The sequence below is a fragment of the Hemicordylus capensis genome, chromosome 3 (assembly GCF_027244095.1).
Source record: "Hemicordylus capensis ecotype Gifberg chromosome 3, rHemCap1.1.pri, whole genome shotgun sequence".
In the NCBI taxonomy this organism is placed as follows: domain Eukaryota; kingdom Metazoa; phylum Chordata; class Lepidosauria; order Squamata; family Cordylidae; genus Hemicordylus; species Hemicordylus capensis.
Window position 1 is genome coordinate 260,977,104 of NC_069659.1, and position 22,651 is coordinate 260,999,754.

Genomic DNA, 22,651 nt, shown 5'->3' on the forward strand with positions numbered 1-22,651 from the left:
ACCTGCTTTTAATGTGTTGCATGCTTAGAGTCAGAACTATATCCCATGTTTGACAATACCTTTTAGATTTTAACCTTTTAGATTTTAACCTTTGGGGACAGGAATCCATCTTATTTATTTGTTATTTCTGTGTAAACCGCCCTGAGCCTTTTTTGGAAGAGCGGTATAGAAATCGAACAAATAAATAATAGATAAAAATAAATACCTCCTAAATGTTGCACACCACACCTCCCAGATTGCCTGGTCACCCCCACCCCTACACACCCACAGGCATGACCCTATTTTTATCAGTGAGATGTTGGAGGGTATGGAGGAAGCATTGCCATAAATGCTCAGCCAGTGAAACTTTCATCCTACATTCTCACATATTTTGAAGGGGTGGTAATTTGGCAAAGTGTTGCCATATGTATGATTATGAAAACAGAAAGCCTGCCCGCTGCCTGTGACAAAAAGACTCTAGTACAATATTATCTATATTACCATGTTATGGTTCTTTGTTTAAATGTTAAGCTTCTTTTTAAATATTTATTTATACAGCAATTGTTTTTGGCGTCAGTTTTCATTTTTGTAGCAATTGTCCCTGACTTAGTATTTTTGTATAGAATAATATTTTTATAACTAGCTGTACCCGCACAGATCATCTGTGTGCTAGGACTTTGTTGCTCTCCTTGCCCCTCCCCCCAGCCCCTGCTTTATTGCTCAGTGTCATGCCACCTACTCTCACTCGTCTCGTGCTCACCACTCACTTGCCCCTTCTCTGCCGTTTACTCGACCCCTCCCCGCCACTCACTCGCCCCTCTCTGCTGCTCACTTGCTCACTCCCTGCTCACTCGCTCACTCTCCCCCTCCTTGCTGCTCCCTCATTCACTCTCCCCTCCCCACTGCTTGCTCTCTCACTCCCTGCTTACTTGCTCATTCACCCCCTGCCAACTGCTCACTCACTCGCTCCTTCCCACCACTCGCTTGCTCACTCATCCCCTCCCCACCAATTGCTCGCACACTCACCCCTCCCTGCCTCTTGCTCACTCACTTGCCTCCCTGCCGCTCGCTCACTCACTTGCCCCCTTTCTGCCGCTTGCTTGCTTACCCCCTCCCTGCCTGCTCACTTACACACTCGCCCCCTCCCCACATCTCACTCACCCCTCCCCACCCACTCATTCACCACTTGTCCCCTACCCACTCCTCTTCCCTATCTGCATATGGAATTCACACTGCCCAATCATCACAGTGCTTCTGTTCTGTTACCTCAAACTGGTAAAACACTGTGTGGGCGGGGCTTGCCACATACGACCTTAGTGTATTATATAGATAGATAGATATTGTGGTCACTAAGAGATTTAACACAGACATTAAGAGAGCTATTTTGGTAGCTTACAAGAAACTGGCAGTCCCTATGGGGATATCACCAACAGAAGGAAAAAGAATAAATTCATCCTATATTTGGATGGGTCCCAAACAATTCTTCAAACCATTTGGGAGAAACTTGCCTTCTATCATTGGCTCAAAACTCATACATCTGAAAGCACAGTTTGGTTGTGTGTGTATTTAATATATAAACAAACTGGAGGGGAGGAAGAAACCTCTTAGATAATAATCACAAAAGGAGTCTTGAACTTTTTCAGCATGACTGCCAAACTGCAAACTGAACTAATCTTCCTTCTAAAGTAAGATTGGAGTTTTGGAGTGGTGACTTGGTCTGTGCTGCCATAACTTCAAGTTGCCCCAACAAGGACATCAGTCTCGGAATCTACCTGTAGGGCAGCTTCTGATTGACTAAAGGAAATCCACATTCTGATTGCTCCAAATTGGATATTGTAGGATGGATTTTTTGTTATTTTAAATTGGAAATTGCCTCGAAGACTGTTACTAAATATAAATGTTAGCTATTTAAAAATAAAAGCAAACAAATACATCAGAGTTTTAAAACAGCTGTCTGCCATTCTGCCTTGTGCTTCCCAGCTTTCAAAGAGGTAAGAACCCTGAGCCAATCCAACATTTATAAAAGTCCTCTCATATTTTGATTGTGTGAATTTATGGTTCCTTCTGGCTTGGGCCACTTAATGTATGTTCTACATGGGAGCACTAATGCTCACATGACCTCTGATCATCTTTCCTAGATGTATGATTTAATGCCAGAGTGCAGAGAGAAGGGGGTAATGGCCACTGTATATGTGCGAGCCAGCCATTAGACTGGTTTGGTTCAAATCTGAACCGGATCCAAACCAAACCAGGTCCAGCTCAGTCATCGAGCCAGGCAGAGTTGGCTCGGGGGGTATACTTGAAAAGGGGAATCCAGTGAAGATTCCCCTTTACAATTACAGGGGAATTCCCTAACATAAGGTGGTGGTGGGGGAGAAAAGGTACTTTTAACCTTTAAATTGCAGGTGGCGGGGGCGGCAAGGTAGGAGGAAGTGGTGGGGTGGAGACACTGGCAGCAGGGGCCCCTCCAGTGATCCCCACTGGTCTCCCAAATGATGGACTGGGCTGGCTGCAGCCAGGTTTGGGCCTCTACACATGAACAGATGTCATTTTTGTGATGTTTGTGCATGCACCGAGGCCCCAACGCATGTGCAAACTCACAAAAATGGCATCTGTGCATGTGCAGAGGCCCAAACCAGGCCGCAGCCAGCCAGCAATGAATGCACCACTGAGAGATCTTAAAGACCAAATTGAAGACAGATCATCCTGGAGAGAATCTATCCATGTGGTCACTAAGAGTTGACACTGACTTGACAGCACTTAATCAATCAATCAATCAACCTCACCAGAATGTCGTGGTTGCTTTCTGACCACACAGAAGGCCCCAGATTGGTCTCTGGCCACAAATACAGAAAAGAGCCTGGGAGGAGTAGAAGGAAGACAACAGCTATGAGCCTGTTTCCTCTGCACTTGGGCCTGAAGTTATGGCTCTAGGTGAACCTCAGGAGCTAGAACTAACATCACATGAGAGGGTGTTGTTCTAAACCCTTCCTATAACTCAGAGGACTCTCATTAAAGCTCTACAGTAGAATCAAAATCTCCTTAGTGCTAGTGAAGCCAACACTGGCAAAACCAGGCAATGCCTCTTTAAAACATCCGTTTGTCCAGCATAAATGCCAACTACTCAGACTAAGTGGCAGCCTATATGAACTCTCAGTATACGTCAGACCTTTTCTGGAGCAACATCAGAGCTTGCATTGTTAATAATATCTGGGCCATATATCTCATGCATCCCCTTGGAGCTTTCTGAGGTTCTGATCCATCTACTTGGACTCCATTTTCTGCTTGGACCCCCAACATCTAGAGCACTAGATGCCAATGAGCTCATCTGAAACAAGATACACGTTGTCTAAGATGAGAGTGTGTTCTGACAGCCAAGTTGTTATTTCTACCGATAGTTAAGTATTACAATTTATTTTTGTTCTAATAAATTATTTAGGCCCACTGTCTCTTCCTGTCCCTTGCCATCTGCGATACATTTTGTGGATCCTTTGTTGTGAAACATTTCTGCAATGATATTAGTTGTAGAATAATTTCAAGAGGAAAGAGAATGGATAGGCACAGCAGGAGATGCATTTGGTCCCTTGCTGTGGTCATGTCTCTCCTTGACTTTACCAACTGTTTACACCTCTATACCTACACCTACTACACCTTTACATAGCTATTAATGTGACTTGAAAGTTATTTGATGCACTGAATGGGTGTATGCATACACAGAACACTGCATGTGAAAGTTACTCAACTGTCTGATTAAAATTAGTTGCTTAGAATGTTGTTTCTTTTACATTTAACTTGATATTGTAGAAGTCCCTCAGTAAGTTGTGTTGTAGAACTGTGAGCTACTGACAAACTTCCTGTTACACTCTTGCAGATGCTAGAATTGCTTCTGTAACATGGGAATAACTACAGTAGACTCCAATACTAATCACACTTATTTGATTTATTTATTTATTTATTTATTTAACACATTGTTATGCTGCCCAAAACTTATGTCTCTGGGCAATTTACAAAGATTAAAAAATAAAACATGAATTAAAAACAAAAACAAAAAATTTAAAGCAAGAAATTTAAAACACAATTTAAAATTGTAGAACAATATTCTAAAAACAACATTAAAACAATCAAAACTATCTATCTATCTATCTATCTATCTATCTATCTATCTATCTATCTCTCCTAGGTGTGCCTTCTAAAATGCGTCCCGGCAGCCCAGCTGATTGGCTGGGCTGCGGAGGTGCCTGATTGGCTGGCGCACCCAGGAGAGAGGACAATTGGCTGGCGGCGTGGGCCAGGGCTGCTGGTGGGCCCGGCCTGGCGGCAACGGGTGGTGCAAGGGGCGAGGAGCGAGGCGAGAAGGACCGGCTGAGGGGCGAGGAGGCGGCAGCAGTGGTGGGCCCTGACACTGGGGCAGGGGGTGGGGATGCGGGGAGAAGTGGCCGGCCCCAAAGACTGGCAAGCGGCTCTCGGTGGGCCCAACAGGTGGCGGAGGCAGCTCTCGGCAGGTCCAACAGGCGGCGGCACTTGGCCCGGTGGCAGCGGCAGCAGTGGCGGTGGCACTCAGCCCGCTGGCGGCAGCCACACTCGGCCCCACCGGAGACTGGGTGGAGGGGGGGAGAGGTAGCCGGCCCCAAAGAGCGCACAGATGCTCTGTGCGGGGTCAGCTTGTATCAGTTAAAAGTCTGGGTGAACAGATGTGTCTTTAAAGACTTTTAAAAAGTTGTCAGAGATGGGGAGGCTCTTATTTCACTAAGGAGCGCATTCCAAAGCCTTGGGGCAGCAATGGAGAAGGCCTTTCCCTGAGTAGCCACCAGACGACCCGGTGGCAAATGCAGACGGACAACTCCTGATGATCTCAATGGGCAGTGGGGTTCATAACAAAGAAGACGTTCTCTTAAATACCCAGGGCCCAAGCTGTACAGGGCTTTATAGGTTATGACCAACACCTTGTATTTTGCCCGGAGATATATTGGCAGCCAGTGTAACTCCTTCAATATGGGAGTAATGTGGTCTCTCCGAGATGACCCAGAGACCAGCCTGGCTGCCGCATTCTGGACCAACTGTAGTTTCCGGACCACGTACATAGGCAGCCCCACATAGAGTGCATCACAGTAATCCAGTCTGGAGGTTACCAGCAGATGTACCACTGTTTTGAGGTCATCTATCTCAAGAAACGGACGCAGCTGACGTATCAGCCGAAGCTGATAGAAGGCACTTCTGACCACCGCTACAACCTGGGACACCAAGGAGAGACTTGGATCCAGAAGCACCCCTAGACTGCATGCCTGTTCCTTCTGGGGAAGTATGACCCCATCCAGAACAGGCAGATCAAAATCGTCTCCCGAGTTCCCGCACAATGAGTACCTCCGTCTTATCTGGATTCAGTCTCAGTTTTTTATCCCTCATCCAGCCCATTACCGCCTCCAGACAGGCATTTAGGGAGGTTATGCCCTCTCCCGATGATGCTGACATGGAGAAATAGATTTGGGTGTCATCAGCATACTGATAGCACCCTGCACCAAATCTCCTGATGATGTCTCCCAGCGGTTTCATGTAGATGTTAAACAACATCGGAGACAATATGGAGCCATGAGGCACACCATACGAAAGTTCAGATTTTGAAGAACAAAGTCTCCAAGGGACACCATCTGGAACCTGCCCGAGAGGTAGGATCAGAACCACTGCAAAGCAGTACCTCCTGCTCCCAACCCCCTCAGACGTTCCAGAAAGATACTATGGTTGATAGTATCGAAAGCCACCAAGAGGTCCAAAAAGACCAATAGAGTCACATTTCCTCTGTCAATTCCCAGTTGGAGATCATCCATTAGGCCGGCCAAGGCAGTCTCCACCCAATAGCCTGCCCGAAAGTCAGTTTGAAATGGATCTAGATAATCCGTTTCCTCCAAGATTGTCTGGAGCTAGAAGGCCACCACCCTCTCAATTACCTTGCCCAGCCACGGAAGGTTGGAGACAGGCCTGTAGTTACTCAGCTCTGAGGGATCCAAGGTAGGCTTCTTTAGAAGCGGTCTAATAATTGCCTCCTTAAGACTAGGAGGCATCCTACCTTCCCTCAGAGATGCATTTATTATCTCTACCAGGCCTTCTACAACAACCCCCCTGCCAGATAATATCAGCCACGTTGGGCAAGGGTCAAGAGGTCAGGTGGTGGGCCGTACCGTTTCAATCAGCTTGTCTACATCCTCAGGAGTCATAAACTGGAACTGATCCAGCCTAACCACATAAGAGGAGTTGCTGGATACCTCCACATCAGATACTGAAGTAAGTGTGGAGACAAAATCCAAGTCGGCCCGAATATGAGAGATTTCCCCCACAAAGAATTCATTAAACACATCACAGCAGGTAATCGATGGTTCCAAATTCTGATTCAAGGGAGGAGTGGCACAAGCCCTCTCACAACCCTGAACAACTCTGCCGGATGTGAACTTGTGGTGCAATACAAGCAGAAAAGAATCGCTTCTTTGCTGCACGTATTGCCTGAGCATAGGTCTTCAAATGAGCTCTATGTTGCAATCTGTCGGATTCAAGCTGCGTTCCAGTCACTACCTCGCTGCTTCAGCCACCGTAGTTCTTCTGTATACCAAGGGCCCAGTTGTGAAGTGGGTCGGAGAGGGGATATGCGGGGATAAGTCCCACTGACTCCAACATGCATAGGATTATGCTGCACAGACCTTTGGATTTACTAATTCCTATATCTATTGGTTTGTTGTTTCGTGTTATGATTGTTACCATGTTACTCAAGCTTATCTGCCTTCCAGATTCCAACAGTAGGTAGGTAGGTAGGTAGGTAGGTAGGAAGATTGGTTAGTGAAAGTGAACTTTAAAGAGATTACCAGGTAAAAGCGAATGTTCCAAAAATTGCCCAAATATAGAAAACAAATGTGACTAAATTGACTTGCTTGAGATAACAATATCCAAATTCAAACTGGACCCTTATCCTCTATCCTTACAGGCAAATACTGCATTTCTCAGACAACTCTATAACTGGAAAGAGCACCCCAGTCTAATCTGGTCTGACTGAATGCATGAGACTCCACAAGCTTATCACTATTCCCTTCATACAGGCGTTGGAAAAGAAGTGCAATGCAAAGATCTGCACTTTCCCTATCTGTTGAGCCCTTCTCCTACTTAACCTCACCCTATAGAGCAAGTATTTGTGAGTTATCATTTGCCCTTTCTACTCCTGCTATTCCACCATGCACACTTTCCTGCCACTAAGAGTCTCTTGGAATCTATGCATGGGCTGGTTGCCGCAGGGACACTGATAAGAGACATTTGCCAGCCCTTCACGGAAGAATGATTTTATGCATGTTTTTGCTCCTCTTTCTTCAGAGGACTATAAAACTCATTGGCACTGAAGTGCTTTCCAGACTTGGCTAGTAGCTTGGATGAAAGCTAACTTAAACAGGAAGTTGATTTTAACTGTGTTAAAAGCAAGCCTATCTGAAGCTAAAAAAATAAGAGGAAGGGAGGGGTAGAGGATGTTCAGGGAAGTGGGAACAATATAGCACAGTCAAGCAAATCCAGACCGTCAGCTGTATAACTAACAGAAGCATCCACACTTTATTTAAAAAGAAAAGGGTCATTCCACCAATGTAAGGATAAAGTGAATTGAGAGGTTTCTAACTGGTACAGCTGTGGTTTGCTTTCAAAGACTTTTCACTAAAAGCTTTTAAAAGAGAATTGTGTTGCCATGCTACAAATAAAATGCTGGACTACATGAACCTTGCACCAATCCAGAAAGACAACTCTTGCCTTCTTTGAAGCCCTACCACTGTAATGGTAACTCCAGGACAACAACAAACTTCGCAGAAAAATAATAAAATGACTGCATCATCATCCAATGACCTTGTTAGAATTCACAGAATCATAGAGATGGAGGGGGCATCTAGCCCAACTCCCTGCTCAGTGCCAGAAATCCAGAGCTAGAATATCCCCCATAGATAGCTGCCCAACCTCTGCTTGAAGACCTCCATGGAGGGAGATTCCAGTACCTCCCCACAAAGTAATTGGTCCAATTGTTAAACTGCTCTTATGGTTACAAAATTTCTCCTAATATACAGCCAATGTCTCCCTTCCTGTACCCCTCTACCAAAGTCTCTGGGTGGTTTACAATAAAACAAACCAAGACATTTTAAAACTGTTAAAAAATATAAAAGTTCAAATTAAAATAACTAAACCATAAAAATTGCTAAATAATGAAAAAGCTTGGCTGAAGAGATGTGTCTTTAGTTAGTTCCAGCCAACAGGGATAGAGCAGCTCTAATCTCAACAGGAAGTGCATTCCACAGTCCTGGGACAACTACAGAGAAGGATCACCTATGGCACCCACAGACGAACCTCTCCTGAAGATCGTAATAGCCGGCGAGGTTCATAATGAAGAAGGCATTCTCTTAAATACCATTAGATTAAATCCTACCATCTGGGGCAGCAGAAAGCAAATCTTTGCCCTCTTCTATGTGACAGTCCTTCAGGTATCTGAAGAGTGTTATCATGCCCCCCTCAGAGGCAGTATGCCAATGAATACCAGTTGCTCTGGAGCAACAGAGGGAGAAGGCTATTTCTCGGCTTCCCAGAGGCATTTGGTTGACCACCGAGGGAAATGGAATGCTGGACTTGATGGTCTTTGGTCTGATGCAGCAGGTTTTTCTTTATCTTCAGAGTCACAATAATCTGTGACTACATATCTGTGAAAATTTAGAGAGCATTTTGTAGAGGGAGATCTAGTTAGGATCAAATTTTGATTCCTTTTAAAACAGGCATGCTGTGACTGGGTTCTCTTTCGTCAGAGACATGATGTATTATGAAACAGATTAGGCAGGCAGAAGTATGAAAAGCTTTATTTCCAAGAACAATCATTTAGAACAGAAGGAAGATACCACACATAGGCTGCGAGTCAACAATCACATTGTTCCATCTTCAAAGGAACACTTGGAGAAAATAAGGTAACAGACAGAAAACAAACACCCTGTACCTATGGTGCTTGTGACTAATTGGAAACCATGCAATGCATGTTTCATAAGCGACTGCTTTATGTACTCTGAATAAACATTTGGAGAAATAATCGTTTGGGTTTGTGGAATTACAGTTTTTTATTGTAAGCTGGCTGGAGCAGCACTGTGTTGGAGGGGCAGGGCAGAAGTGTGGGTATGTTTAAATACATACATACATATATTCATACATGCAAGTCTGTCTCCCCAACTACTAGTCAATTTAAGTGACAAAAAACAACCATTCAGAGCTGGAGGAGAAATTAAATCTCACATCTTTTTTGACAGACATATTGAATGGGGGTGGGGCGAGGGGAAGCAGTCTACCTCTAAAGTTTTTGATGATAGATTATCTAGACCCATTTCAAACCAGCTTTCGAGTGGGCTGTGGGGTTGAGACTGATTTGGTTGGCCTGATGGATGATCTCCAATTGGCTATCGACAGAGGGAGTGTGACTCTGCTGATCCTTTTGGATTTCTCAGTGGCTTTCAATACCATCGACCATGGTATCCTTCTGGGTTGCCTGAGGGAGATGGAATTGGGTGGCACTGTTCTACAGTGGATCCATTCCTACCTCTCTGGTAGATTCCAGATGGTGTCTCTCGGAGGTTGCTGCTCTGCAAATCAAGAATTCAAGTACAGAGTTCCACAAGGCTCTAGATTGTCTCCAATGCTCTTTAACATCTACATGAAACCTCTGGTAGAGATCATCAGGAGGTTTGGTGCAGGGTGTTATCAATATGCTAACACTCAGATCTATTTCTCCATTTTGACCTCATCAGGAAATAGCATAATTTCCCTAAATGCCTGCCTGGAGGCAGTAATGGGCTGGATGAGAGATAACAACCTGAACTTGAATCCAAATATGAAGGAGGTACTGACTGGGGTGGGTGATGATTTAAACCTGTCTGTTCTTGATGGTGTTACACTCCTTGTGAAAGATCAGATATGTAGCTTGGGAGTGCTCCTAGATCAAGAACTCTCTCTTGTTTCTCAGGTTGAGGCAGTGTCCAGCAGTGCTTTTTATCAGTTTCGGCTGACACGTCAGCTCCACCCATTTCTGGAGGTAAATTACATTAAAGCAGTGGTGCATATGCTGGTAACCTTAGGCTTGACTACTGTAATGCACTCTATGTGTGGCTACCTTTGTATGTAGTCTGGAAACTACAATTGGTGCAGAATGTGGCAGCTAAACTGGTCTTTGGGACAAGCCAAAGGGACCATAAAACACTGATTTTAAAAGAATTGCATGGGCTGCTGATATGTTTCAGAGCTAAATACAAAGTGTTGGCTATTGCCTACAAGCCCTCAACGGCTTGAGTCCAAGGTACTTAAATCTGACAAATATTTATGGGCAGGATGAGGGATCCAGCTTAAGGTGCTTATGAGAGCACCTTATCGGTCATGAACCCTGTTGCCTGTTAAGATTATCTGGAGAGGTCCGGTTATCACTAGCTCATTTAGTGGCAACTTGGGTCTGGGCAACTTGGGACCAGGCTGCCCCGAGGCTCTGGAATATGCTTCTAGTCAAAATAAGAGCATCTCCTCCTCTGTTTGCTTTTAGGAAGACTCTCAAGACACACCTGTTTTCTCAGGCTTTTAACTGAAATTAATGTTAAACTGTTTAATTGTTTTAACTTTTTAGTCTGTGAAATTGTTTTAACTCTGTATCATATTTATGTTTTAAATTATATACACTGCCTAGAGATGCATATGTCAGGAAGTATTAAATATGATAATTAATTAATTAAGTGCTGTCTAATGGCAGCTAATTCAGAATAATCACAGAGACATGATGCATAATTTCTTTTTCAGATGTGTTCAATCACTTTGAAAGGGAGAACAACGATGACAAGTTTGTGAGGAAAAGCCTTTCATGTGTATCATTTTTAGCCTACTTTCCAAGCAGCTTATCAGTAGGGATGTGCACAAAGTGTTTCGTGCACATCTGGGGCCGTGGAGAGCAGGCACTTTAAAAGGAGGAAGGCAGATCTTATCTGTCCCTCCATTACAATTTTGCTGCCTCCCCCCGCCCCCGTCAAGTGGCGCTGTTTGTATTAAGCAGCTGAGCTCTCTGTCTGACTGGCTGCATTTGCTTAGAAACAGGAAGTTTCCTCTTCCCAGGTGGAAATGGCATCTGAGGAGGTGAAGACACCATCTTGAGTGGTCCATTCTGACATGCTCAGATGCCATTTCCTGCTGGGAAAAGAGAACTTCCTGTTTCTAACCAAATGTGGCCAGGCAAAGGGAGAGCCCGGTTGCTTATTACAAACAGTGCCACTCGGCCGGCGGGGTGGGCAGCAAAGTTGTAACAGAGGGGCAGACTAGACCTGCCTTCCTCACCTTCTTGAAACAATTAGGCTGGGGCAGCTCAAACTGTTTCAGCACCTGTAAACAGAGGTGGCAAAATGTTTCGAGCACATCCCTACTTATGAGATCATCCAGCATTCCGTGTGTGTCCGGATCAAGTTCACAATGCCTGGATGAATATGAACCAAAGTGGGTAGAGTTGTAGGGACACCTCAGTGGTGTAGTTTGTGATGATGTCATCCACTCCAATTCAAGATGGCAGATGTGTAAACATTTGAGGCGCAAGTGGGCTAACTTGTGAACCACCCAACTGACTTGAACCAAATTTGCTACAGTTGTAAGGACACATGACAGACACATGAACATTTAAGGATCAAGTGGGCTAACTTGTGAACTGCATAACCAATTTGTACCAAATTTAGTCCAGTTGTGGGAATAGTGAAAGGAAAGTAGGCAAATTAGTTCTTACTAGAACAACTTGTTCTTGGAATGTGAAGTGCATATTACAATCTATAACTCATGAAAAATGACATATATTGATAGGCAAACAACCAATTTTGTGGAAACATTGGATTGATAAAGGGATTTACCGGTTATCACAGCTGAAAAATGTAAATGATAGCTACAAACCCTTTGCACTCCTGCAAGAGGAGTTCCATCTACCACCGGAATGTGCCTGGCAATATATGCAACTGAGACATACCATTTCGGCTCAATTCGGTCCAGACGCCTTGGCGACCCCAGCAACTCCAGCTATCTTTGGGCTTGCCATTAAGATGGCCTCTCTCCCAAAACTAAATAAGTACTTATATGCCAGTGTGCATAGAGACATATACCCTGGGTTAGATTTACTTAGGGACACATGGAACTTGGAACTTTCTGATAAACTGTCACCTGAGCAATGGCAAAATATTTTAAGTAGTGTTAAGTGCAGTACATTGGATCTTAAATTGTGCCTCATCCAGCAGAAGATTATTTTCAGGGCCTACTGGACTCCTCTATACCTTATGAGATTAAAAATGTCCTCAAATAGTAACTGTTGGAGATGTAATAATCCACAGGCCAATTTAACACATATGTTCTGGGAATGTTCCATAGTGCAAGGCTTCTGGAGAGAGGTCACTATGCGAATTAACCTAGTGCTGGATTCATCTCTTGCACTGAAGGATCGAAATGCAGTGTTGGGGTTTATTCCAACCAGCACGGGATTAAAATACAGCTCTAAACAATGGCTTTGGCGGAGCTTGCTTGTTGCCAAGAGGTTGATATTGAGGCTGTGGAAATCTCCCAATCCCCCTCGGTGCGAGGATTGGGTACAGGACCTGCTTAAGCTTGCAGCACATGAAAAATGGGCCCTCTTAAAAGTAATAAATTGGATAAATGGTCTGAAATTTGGGATAACTTTCTTAATCTTTTCTTAGAATAAGAATCTTTCTGACCTATCCACATCTTAGTGCAATGGTGATTCTCCCTTCTTCTCTTCCTTTTTTCCTCTTCTGTTTTTTTCTTTTCTTTCTTTCTCCTTCCTCTTCTTTCTTGGGGGAGGGTATGGGGGGGCAACTTGGGCATGTTGTTGCAAAATATAAATTGTTATAAAATGTTTAAAAATATGAAATTTTTAAAAAATGACATGTCCCATCATAGTGTGTAAGTTTTTAAAAGACTGGAAAGCTTGTGCATAGATGTAAGTGATTGCTACATCAGCAAGAGAACATAATCAATAAGCCTTAAATTTCAGATAAAGAGGAACAGAGGATTATGAGGCTGCTCTATTCTGGAGAGACTGAAAAGCGTGAAACCAATCTCCTGTATTGACCCAAATTTAAGGCTCATGTAAAGGCTATTTACCATCAAGTATACATCAGAAAAACATATACATGAGGGTTTTTTGAGTGAGAGCTGGATTTTACCCAAATCCTTGCAAGATGCACAATGGAACTACAAACTGTAGCTATAATTAATATTACTTTATGAACATTTGTCTGTCTTCTGTTGATGGCTCACTGCCATTTGATGATGTCTGCATTTTAGAAAAGCATCCTATCTTTTGTGAGTATCCTTTCTTCACAAAAAATTGCTAAAGATGTGCCTCAAAACAAATTACATAGTTCCTTACATGCAATCAACCTGTAATGCAGAACTCCTCAACTCAGACCCGGCTCTATATGTTATGTTTTCTCCAACTGTAGGTGTTTTTTTGATCATGTTCCTGTGTCTTAAAGAGATGCTTTCACCACTGAAAATTTGTTACAAGTCTTGCCTTTCCCTTCTAGCAGTTCTTCATATCAACATGGATATACAAGGCTACCTTTTGCTGAATGGTCTGCCTAGCCTAGTTTTATCTACTACAACTGACAGTGTGTCTCAAAAGTCCTAAGCAGAGGGAATTCACAGCCCTTCTATGATCCTTGGACTGGAGAGGACATATATTTAATTTGGGACCTTCTGAATGCAAAACATTTGTTCTATGGCCATTCCTATGAACTATGGCCATTCCTATCTCCAGTCATGTTGTTACTGTTCCTAAACACACAAAGTGCCTGACTACCAGTCCCTAAATCAACAGTTTAGGGACTAAACCAATTACTTTCCAGTTACCTAGTGCATATATAGATATGCAACAAATGTTCAATGTATTGCATTTGTGAGTATAAGAAATGTTTTAATGAGGATATAGTTCTTGGAATAAGTTTAAGCCCATTCTCACTACAATCCTGTTTTAGATACAGCCCTTTTAAGACCATCCTAATCGGTTTCAAATAAAATACAGCTGGAAACATGATCACTTCATAAGTTTCCAGATTCATTTCAAGCGAAACTGTGTTCTTTTGCTGAACATGTTGCACGGAAATATATACAGAACTAGCAATTTGATTTTTAGCAATATCAATGGACTTATTTATTTTTAAATTTATTTTTACATTTATACTCTGCTCTTCCTCCAAGGGGCCCAGAGTGGCATACATGTTTTATGTTTAATCTCATGGGGTTGCTGAGAGATTAGAGGTCACAGGTAGGTTAGGCTGAGAGATAAGTGACTAACTAGGAAGTTTCATGGCTGAACGTGCATTTGAACCCTGGTCTTTCCAGTCGTATGCCAACACTCTAATGACTACATCACATTAATTTAACCTCACAAGAATTAACAATTGGTATATATGCATGCTTTCCTTATACTTTGGGACAACAGCAATGTATTACCTTCATCTTGGAGCACTTTAAATGATGTCAGTAATCCACTTGTTCCTAAACTAGACCAATGTAGCAATCTGATGCAACTTTCTTAGGAATAAGGAATAACTTGGCAAAACTTACTTCTGAGTAAATATACACAGGACTGAGCTGGATATCCAGTTACTCTATTAATTAGTTTGTGGCTTGGAATCATATAATAGTTCCATTGATGTGCATAGCTTCAGAGGATGTTGCCCATATATGGCATTTAAAGAGTTAATGGAACTCTTGAGCCTTGTGCTACTTAATGAGTGAATCAGTGATGAACAGCCAACTGGGAACACAACAATTGTTCTGCTTCCAATTTAATCAGAATTAAATTGAAACATCTTCATTTTGGTAGCTACTTCTTCCATTTAGCCACTTAGTAGATGCGTTTATTGAAGCTCAATCAGACTGCTATTTGGACTTGTTTACCTGATCACTGTTAGTGAAACTGCTCCGGGGTGATTGGCGAACACTCCGAAATCTACCTTTTGGGTTCACTTGGGGAATTTAGCTCAGAAAGGAACAGTTTCACATAAGATCTTAATTTGTGCAAAGTCTGGATGCAGGAAATGAATTGAGACAAGGTTATTGTTTCAAAATTAAAAGAAGAATTTATTTTAGGAGGGAGTACATAAAAGAAAAGTATGTGGTTAAGGCAATATTACTATCAAAAATACATTTATTTGCAATGAGGCCTTTTAGTTTAGAGTCCTAATTGTTTATGTTCCCAGGTGGGCAAGAGAAAGAGATTCTTAGAGAAGGAGGGCGTCAGATCTAAGAAAGGAGAGCAGAGACAGTTGGGCTCAAGGAAGGGCGAAGGCTCATATCACCTGATCTGGAAGGCGGACCTCAGATGGATGATGTTTCAGTCAGGCCAAAATGGGTGCAGGGAGGTTGGAGAGGTTAGTCAAGGGAGATGTTTCCAAGAGGGTGCTTCTTCCTTGATCCCAGCTTCCCAAGTTAGTGGGGAAGACTGGGCAGATCAGACTGGGCAAGAGAGCCAATCTAGAAATTGGCACGAAATACTGAACACAGCCTGGTGTGGCCTGTGAACTGTAAATCGCCCAGAAAGCTGATGGTAACTCAAAGTTAGCTAGTGTGTAGAGAGCATGAAGGTCACATGGAGCCACACCACTACCTTGAGTCCCAGGTAGAGCATACGAGGGATCACTTGTTGGAGTCCCCAGTGAAAGGCAGGGGGAACACAATAGATCATGTAATTGGGGATTCTTATATCCCAAAACATGTCTTGGCGGCAAATTCCTCTTGCCCTTTTCTTCTGATTAGAGATGCCAGGATGGACCTGCATAGAATGCAGGTCCCTGCTAACTTGGCAAAGAGGCACCTTTTAATGTGGTAATTATCTTTATTTAGCAGGGGGGAAGTAACTGGCCCTATTCACTCCCAGCAATAGTACCTCCAGTGACTGTTGCTGGTGTCTTTTAGATTGTGAGCCATTTGGGGACAGGGATCCATCTTTCTTATTAATTAATTAATTAATTAATTAATTAATTTCTCTGTGTAAACTGCCCTGAGCCATTTTTGGAAGGGCAGTATAGAAATTGAATAAATAACAATAACAATAATAATTATTATGCATTGTTTCTGATTGCTCTTCCTGAATGTAACTATGTGTCAATCAGAAGGCACGCCAAGGCTTTTGTCATGAGAAACAGAGTGTATAGACGGGAGGAAGGGAATCTACATGAAGGGTGAAGTCTCTTAATCTAATCAGTATTTTCGATAGATGCATCTCTTAGGTTCAGAAGCTTACTCAACCTTCTTTGTGAGGGGAGGAAATTTACCTTCAGCCAGCTTATCTATCTCTTCCTGCTGAGCCAGTTTAGCACATTAGTTCACTGCTATCTTCTGTGTAAGGAGGGGAAGAGCCAGGCAGTTCTTTAGTACAGGATGGCCTTGACAGAGAGTTAACACACTTTGAATTACTTCTGGAGTCTACTTAGAGGGTTCCTGTATAGGAATGTTATGCATCTACTCCCCTTTCCAATTCGCCATTGCCACTAAGTGACCTGTCCCCCCATGTGTACAAACGGAAGACTCACGCTTGCTGTGCGGCTTCTAAGCATACAGAATGTGATCTCCAAGCCTGGAGACTTGAACATAGGCAGGGAGGCTTCTGGGAGCCTGACAGAAAAGCTTGGCTAGCAGCATCACCGAGGCCAAGATAACAACCTTCATTTTGTTCAAAAAGTGAAATTCAAGATTGGAGCACACTTCAAGGAAACAAATAAATGCTGTACTTGGGTACAGTGTAGGGGTGGGATTAATGAGCACATCAGTGTGGAAGAGGGACTAATGAGCGTGCTCTTATAATATCTCTATAAAGTTTTCCTTAGAACAATCTTTGGTGTACCCTGCTGTACTTCTAACGTCACACTTAGAATGGAAGAAGGGCTAGTTACAACTGAAGCCCGTATATCTGGTTAATTGACAATTACTGACTTAAACTAATTTTTAGCCCTATTATTCTATTTTAATAGATAATTTTTCTTCTGATTGGAGGACAGCTGTGGAGGAGAAACTTCAGAGTTACAGACTTTTTCTTTCAGCTCTGATTCCCTTTTGTTTTGTTAAAGGCCAAATAAACTGTTAGACATTGTATATGGGATGTAGCTCTTCAAGAGGAATGGTCCTGGGCAGTGTTCTTTCTAATTTTTTTCCACTGGTCTCAGGCTACCTGCCGGTTGGTGGCAGGAAACCTTAGCAAAGATTTTGCCTCTGCGAAATATCTTTATAGTCTTACACTCCCAAAATATCAGTGAGCGTTTCCCTTGGCTTCAAGGCTTCACTTCAATGTGCTGTAGTCAGACCTTTTGGAGGGGAGGAATTCACATATGCTCTACCCCCAAATCTTTGCCCCTGCCATTCGGGCACGCATGATTGAATCAGTGGAGCATGTGCTGCTCTATTGCTTGTTTTATAATGACATATGTTACTTTTTTATATTTCCAATTTTATTATCCAGGTAGGTTTGGTGATTTTTATACACTCCTCCTCCTTTCTGACTCCAATACTGAAATTACCATCCAAGTTGCAAAATTCTGTGCTACAGCATGTAGTATTAGGAAGCAGCTGGCCAAATCTTGTGTTTATATAATGTATATAAGGTATATATACTGTTATTTTGTGGCATGGGGATATTTCATTGCCTTCTGTAGTATTGTATTGGTATTTTATCTGTACTTTCAGTATTTTCTTTTGTTGGCTGATCAACAATAAAGATTGATTGATAAAGTCTACCCAAGATAGGGCGGTACAGAACAACTGAGGGACCCTATTTCTCCACTGCTGCACGCATTGATGTTTTTAGTGAACTGCCAACCATGCCATCAAGGCCTCTTTTCTAGATAGTCACAACCAATTCATATGCCATCAGATAAAGCAGGATTGATTGATTTAGCCTTAATGTGCACCATTTTGCACATAATGTGCATTTTGTCCTGTCTTTGCCTCTGCCCCACCTTTCCTCAGGTGTGTAGGATCTCCTTGGGCTGTTTGCTGCTGCCGTGGCTAGGTCCTGCTCCTATATAGGGCAGGCTGGCCCAAGGGCCTAGGGGAAGAAGAAAGTAGGGAACAGCTTGGGTGGGCCACTGACTGTCCTGTCTTTGCCTCTGCCCCACCTTTCTTCAGGTGTGTAGGATCTCCTTGGGCTGTTTGCTGCTGCTGTGGCTGGGTCCTGCTCCTATATAGGGCAGGCTGGCCCAAGGGCTCTCGTCCTTGTGGCTCTCAGCCGTGGGGCGAGCTGCCTGGGGCCCAGAAGACCTTTCTCTTTGCAGCCCAGAAGACCTTTCTTCCTGCAACCAAGAAGCCAGCAAGAGATTGCATAAGTCTGGTTCTGGTTTTTATTAAGCCAAGAAGCTGTGGTGGGTTAGTCTGGGGAGATGTGTCTGGGAGAGCGAAAAAGTGGGTATGGAGTGGTGGCAGCAATATCACAGGTAGTGGGCAGAGGGAGGTATGGCAGTGGGAATTGGGCAGGCCGTTACAGGGGAAAACGGTCCAGGCAATTGAGGCCTGTTCCCTTTTCCAACCCTTCTCCCAACCCTCTGACGCCAGGGAGCTCTGAGAACACTCCCTCGAGGAGTAGGGTGCTGCTGCTGAATGCCAGGTCAGTTAATGCAAAAACTTCTCTCATCCACGATTTGATTGTGGATGAGCGTGCTGACCTTGTATGTGTGACGGAGACCTGGTTGGATGAGCTGGGCGGGGTTGGTCTCTCTCAGCTCTGTCCTCCAGGTTTCCAGATCGTGCAGCAGCCCCACCTCGAGGGTCGGGGAGGAGGCGTTGCAGTTATCTTTCGAGAGACCCTCCCCGTTTCCAGGTGCCTCCGAGATAGGCTGGGGATTCTGCTGGTGTACCAACCACCCTGCTGCACTTCAGTCTCCCTACCTGAGCTGGCGGGGGTGGTCTCGGAGGTGGCCTTGGGTTCCCCCAGGCTTATTGTTTTGGGGTTTTCAATGTCCACACTGAGGCCCCCCAGTGGGTGCGGCTCAGGATTTCATGGCCTCCAAGACAACCATGGGCCTGTTTCAATTGGTATCGGGCCCTACCCACGTGGCAGGACACACTCTGGATCTGGTTTTTGCCGACCGGGAAATAAATGATCTGGAGGTGGGGGAATTTGAGACGACTACTTTGTCATGGACAGATCATCATCTGGTGGGGTTTAGTTTGACTGCTCCGTCTGCCCTCTGCAGGGGTGGTGGGCCGATTAGGATGGTCCGCCCCCGGAGGCTTATGGATCCGTTTGGATTCCAGATGGCCCTCGGGGAGTTTCCATTGTCCAGAGCTGGTGACCCTGTCGAGGTCCTGGTTGATCTCTGGAATGGAGAGACGGCCCGGGCTGTTGACATGGTTGCTCCTAAACGCCCTCTCCGGCTTGGTGGAGCCCGATCTGCTCCTTGGTTTTCCTCGGAGCTTAGGGCGATGAAGCAACTTGGACGACGGCTGGAACGACGCTGGAGGAAGAGTCGTCACGAATCCGACCGAACATGGGCTAGAGCCTATTTTAGGGACTACTCTGTGGCGGTGGGGGCGGCAAAGAAATGCCTTTTCTCTGCCTCCATTGTGTCTGCTCAGTGCAGACAAACAGAGCTGTTTTGTCTGGTAAAAACCTTGCTCCACACATCCCCCCAGACAATGGGGGAGGAGTCATCTACAGCTCTTTGTGATCAGTTTGCCTGTCACTTTGCAGATAAAGTCGCTTGCATCCGTGCTGATCTGGACTCCAGAGTTTTGGCAGTACCGGCAGACGTGACTCTGGTACCATCTGGTCCCGTTGTGTTGGATCCTTTTCGGTTGGTGCGGCCTGAGGATGTGGACAAGATCCTGGGCGGTGTGCAGGCGACTTCGTGCGCTCTTGACCCTTGCCCTTCATGGCTAATAAAAGCTGCCAGGGAGGGGACAGGCAGATGCCTGGAGGTGATCGTTAATGCTTCATTAAGGGAGGGCAGGATGCCATCGTGCCTCAAGGAGGCGGTGGTAAGACCACTATTAAAAAAGCCCTCCCTTGATCCCTCCAACCTGGATAACTATAGACCTGTGTCTAACCTTCCCTTTTTGGGCAAGGTGATGGAGCATGTGGTGGCGTCCCAGCTGCAGAGGGTCTTGGATGATACGGATTATCTGGACCCTTTTCAATCTGGCTTCCGCCCCGGGTATGGGACTGAGACTGCCTTGGTTGCTCTAGTGGATGACCTACGCTGGGAACTAGACAGGGGGAGTGCGTCCCTGTGGTTCTGCTGGACCTCTCGGTGGCGTTCGATACCATCGACCATGGTATCCTTCTGGGCCGCCTCTCGAGTATGGGAATCGGAGGCACTGCGTTGCAGTGGTTCCGGTCCTTTCTTGGGGAGAGGGTCCAGAAGGTGGTGCTGGGGGACTACTGCTCAGCCCCGTGGCCGTTGGCCTGTGGGGTCCCGCAGGGATCGGTCTTGTCCCCCATGCTGTTTAATATTTACATGAAGCCGCTGGGAGAGGTCATCCGGGGACTTGGACTGAGTTGTCAGCAATATGCGGATGACACTCAGCTCTATCTCTCCTTGTCATCTGATACTAGGGAGGTGGTGGATGTCCTGAATCGGGGGCTGGAGGCCGTGATGGGTTGGATGTGGGCTACTAAACTGAAATTGAATGCGGATAAGACGGAGGTACTGTTGGTCAGTAGGAGAGCCAATCGGGATGAGGAGATTTTACTAGTTCTGGATGGGGTTGCACTCCCCTTGAAGGAGCAAGTATGCAGCTTGGGGGTACTACTGGACCCGGCTCTGCTTTAGAAGCTCAGGTGGAGACGGTGGCCGGGGTGCCTTTGCATGGCTTCGGCTAGTGTGTCAGCTGCGTCCCTTTCTCGAGAAGGCAGATCTGGCCACGGTTACCCATGCCTTAGTCACGTCGCGGCTGGATTACTGTAATGCGCTCTACGTGGAGAGAGAGATATATATATCCAAACAAAAATGGTCACTGAGTCAAATTATGTCTGATTTCTTCTGCACTCTGCTGCTTGAAACAATGCAAATATGGAGGTCATTCACACAGCCGGGCAGGTGGGTTGGTGGGCGGACAGGGTGGTGGTTGGGCTAGGCTGCTCATGAGAACAGCCTCTTGGTCTTGTGCCAGATGTACCAAAAGAGGCACTTGTTTGATAAGGACTTTGGCATTGCTTAGAGTGTGTTCGTAGAAGTGAAATTTCTTTTTCCCTGTTCAAGTACATAACTGATAAAGTTTGTTCTTCAAAAGGGCTGGGTTTAGATGATTGTCCTGAACCACCTTTAAGTATGCAAGCTTTTAATTATTTAAATGACAATAAATAAGACTCCTAAATATGAGGCTCAGGGAGCTGCACAATTATGAGAAGGGATTCAGCATTTGGCTCCAATACCAAGATCCCATTTGGATAACTGTGCATTTGTGAAAATGAAGCCAATTTTCTGTTTCATTTATAACTTTGTCTTCCAGTACAAAAGCACCAGAACTTCCCTCGAAGGAAGACATGAACAAAAGACAGAACAGGGTCTGACATTTCTTCCAGGCCTCTTCTGAAATCACATTTGGCAGGCAACCTCGAGTCTGCAGAAATGCCTGAGAATGTGCATGGCAAAAACATTTTCAGGTTTGATCTATTTTTGTTTTCTTAAGACATCTGTGCTCTCTTCGCTTTCAGGACAAACCCTCTGTAAATTCCAAATAAAAACCCCAGCTTATAAAGCCAAACTCAGTTTTGAATTAATTACCAAAGAATGGTTAATGAATGTGCTTGTTAAGTTAAACTACTTATATAGAGGAGGATTAACATTTATTCAGCTTCAGGGGGAGGAAGCCTTTAAACTGGCCTTGTACTGATATTATAAGAGCACAAGTATTAGTCTAAACACGCAGCACAAATATATAGGCACCATGCTAAGTGAATAAGAGTACATCATTGAGCAGAATACCACCGGTTTCTATGACCATAGTGAGGAGCATGATGAGGTCTGCAACATATCTAAAATGTCAAGGAGTTCACAGCTGAAAGGACCAAAGGCAGTTACCCACAAGGCTTGAACCCATAAACTCCAGAAATGTAACCAAGCCCATATTGCTTGATTCCTGGTCCATCCATAAGGTTAATTGAAGCAGTTGCCTCAGGTAGTGGATTGGTGAGGGCAGAGCCCCCTCCCCGCATCTCCACCGGTCTCTGCCTTCGCACCCATCCACTGCCTGCCAGTCATCTGCTCTAGTATCCACCACTCTCCTTTCTTCTACACGTCCTCTTATACTACGTTGCCTGCTCCTTTTTCAAATTGGAAGAACACAGGAGAAGGAGTGGGTGGTGGTAGCTGGAAACTGCCAGAAAAGGGGGGAGGGCATTTGATGCAGCAAGACACCATGTAAGGGGGTCAGGTGGCATTTTGTGTGAAAGGTACTATTCATGGAGGGGCTGATGTGCCACACAACAGGGTGAAGCTACATTAGGCGTGCTGTCCTTGACACACCGAGCAGTTGTGGGCTGGCCATGAGCTCTCATGAGTGCATGAAGAGAACCGAACAGATGTTATATCCTCCGGCAATCTTAAAGTAGCTTCATAAACCAATCTTTAGATTAGCTTGTGTTTCTAGGTGAAATGACCCATTGTGAATC

General features: G+C 44.7%; 1 protein-coding gene across 5 annotated transcripts in view; it reads right to left on the reverse strand.

Moving 5' to 3' along the window:
- The window catches only part of LHPP (phospholysine phosphohistidine inorganic pyrophosphate phosphatase), a 302,212-nt gene that overhangs the window by 176,613 nt on the left and 102,948 nt on the right, over window positions 1–22,651 (reverse strand). Inside the window, exon 8 of one of the 5 annotated variants that reach the window (XM_053306393.1) lies at window positions 9,472–9,602. The exons of the other annotated variants lie outside the window; for them this stretch is intronic. Coding sequence (XP_053162368.1) covers window positions 9,539–9,602 — 64 coding nt within the window. The 3' untranslated portion in view covers window positions 9,472–9,538. Of the gene's footprint in view, window positions 1–9,471; window positions 9,603–22,651 lie in introns of those variants that run through there. 5 annotated transcript variants of the gene reach the window in all.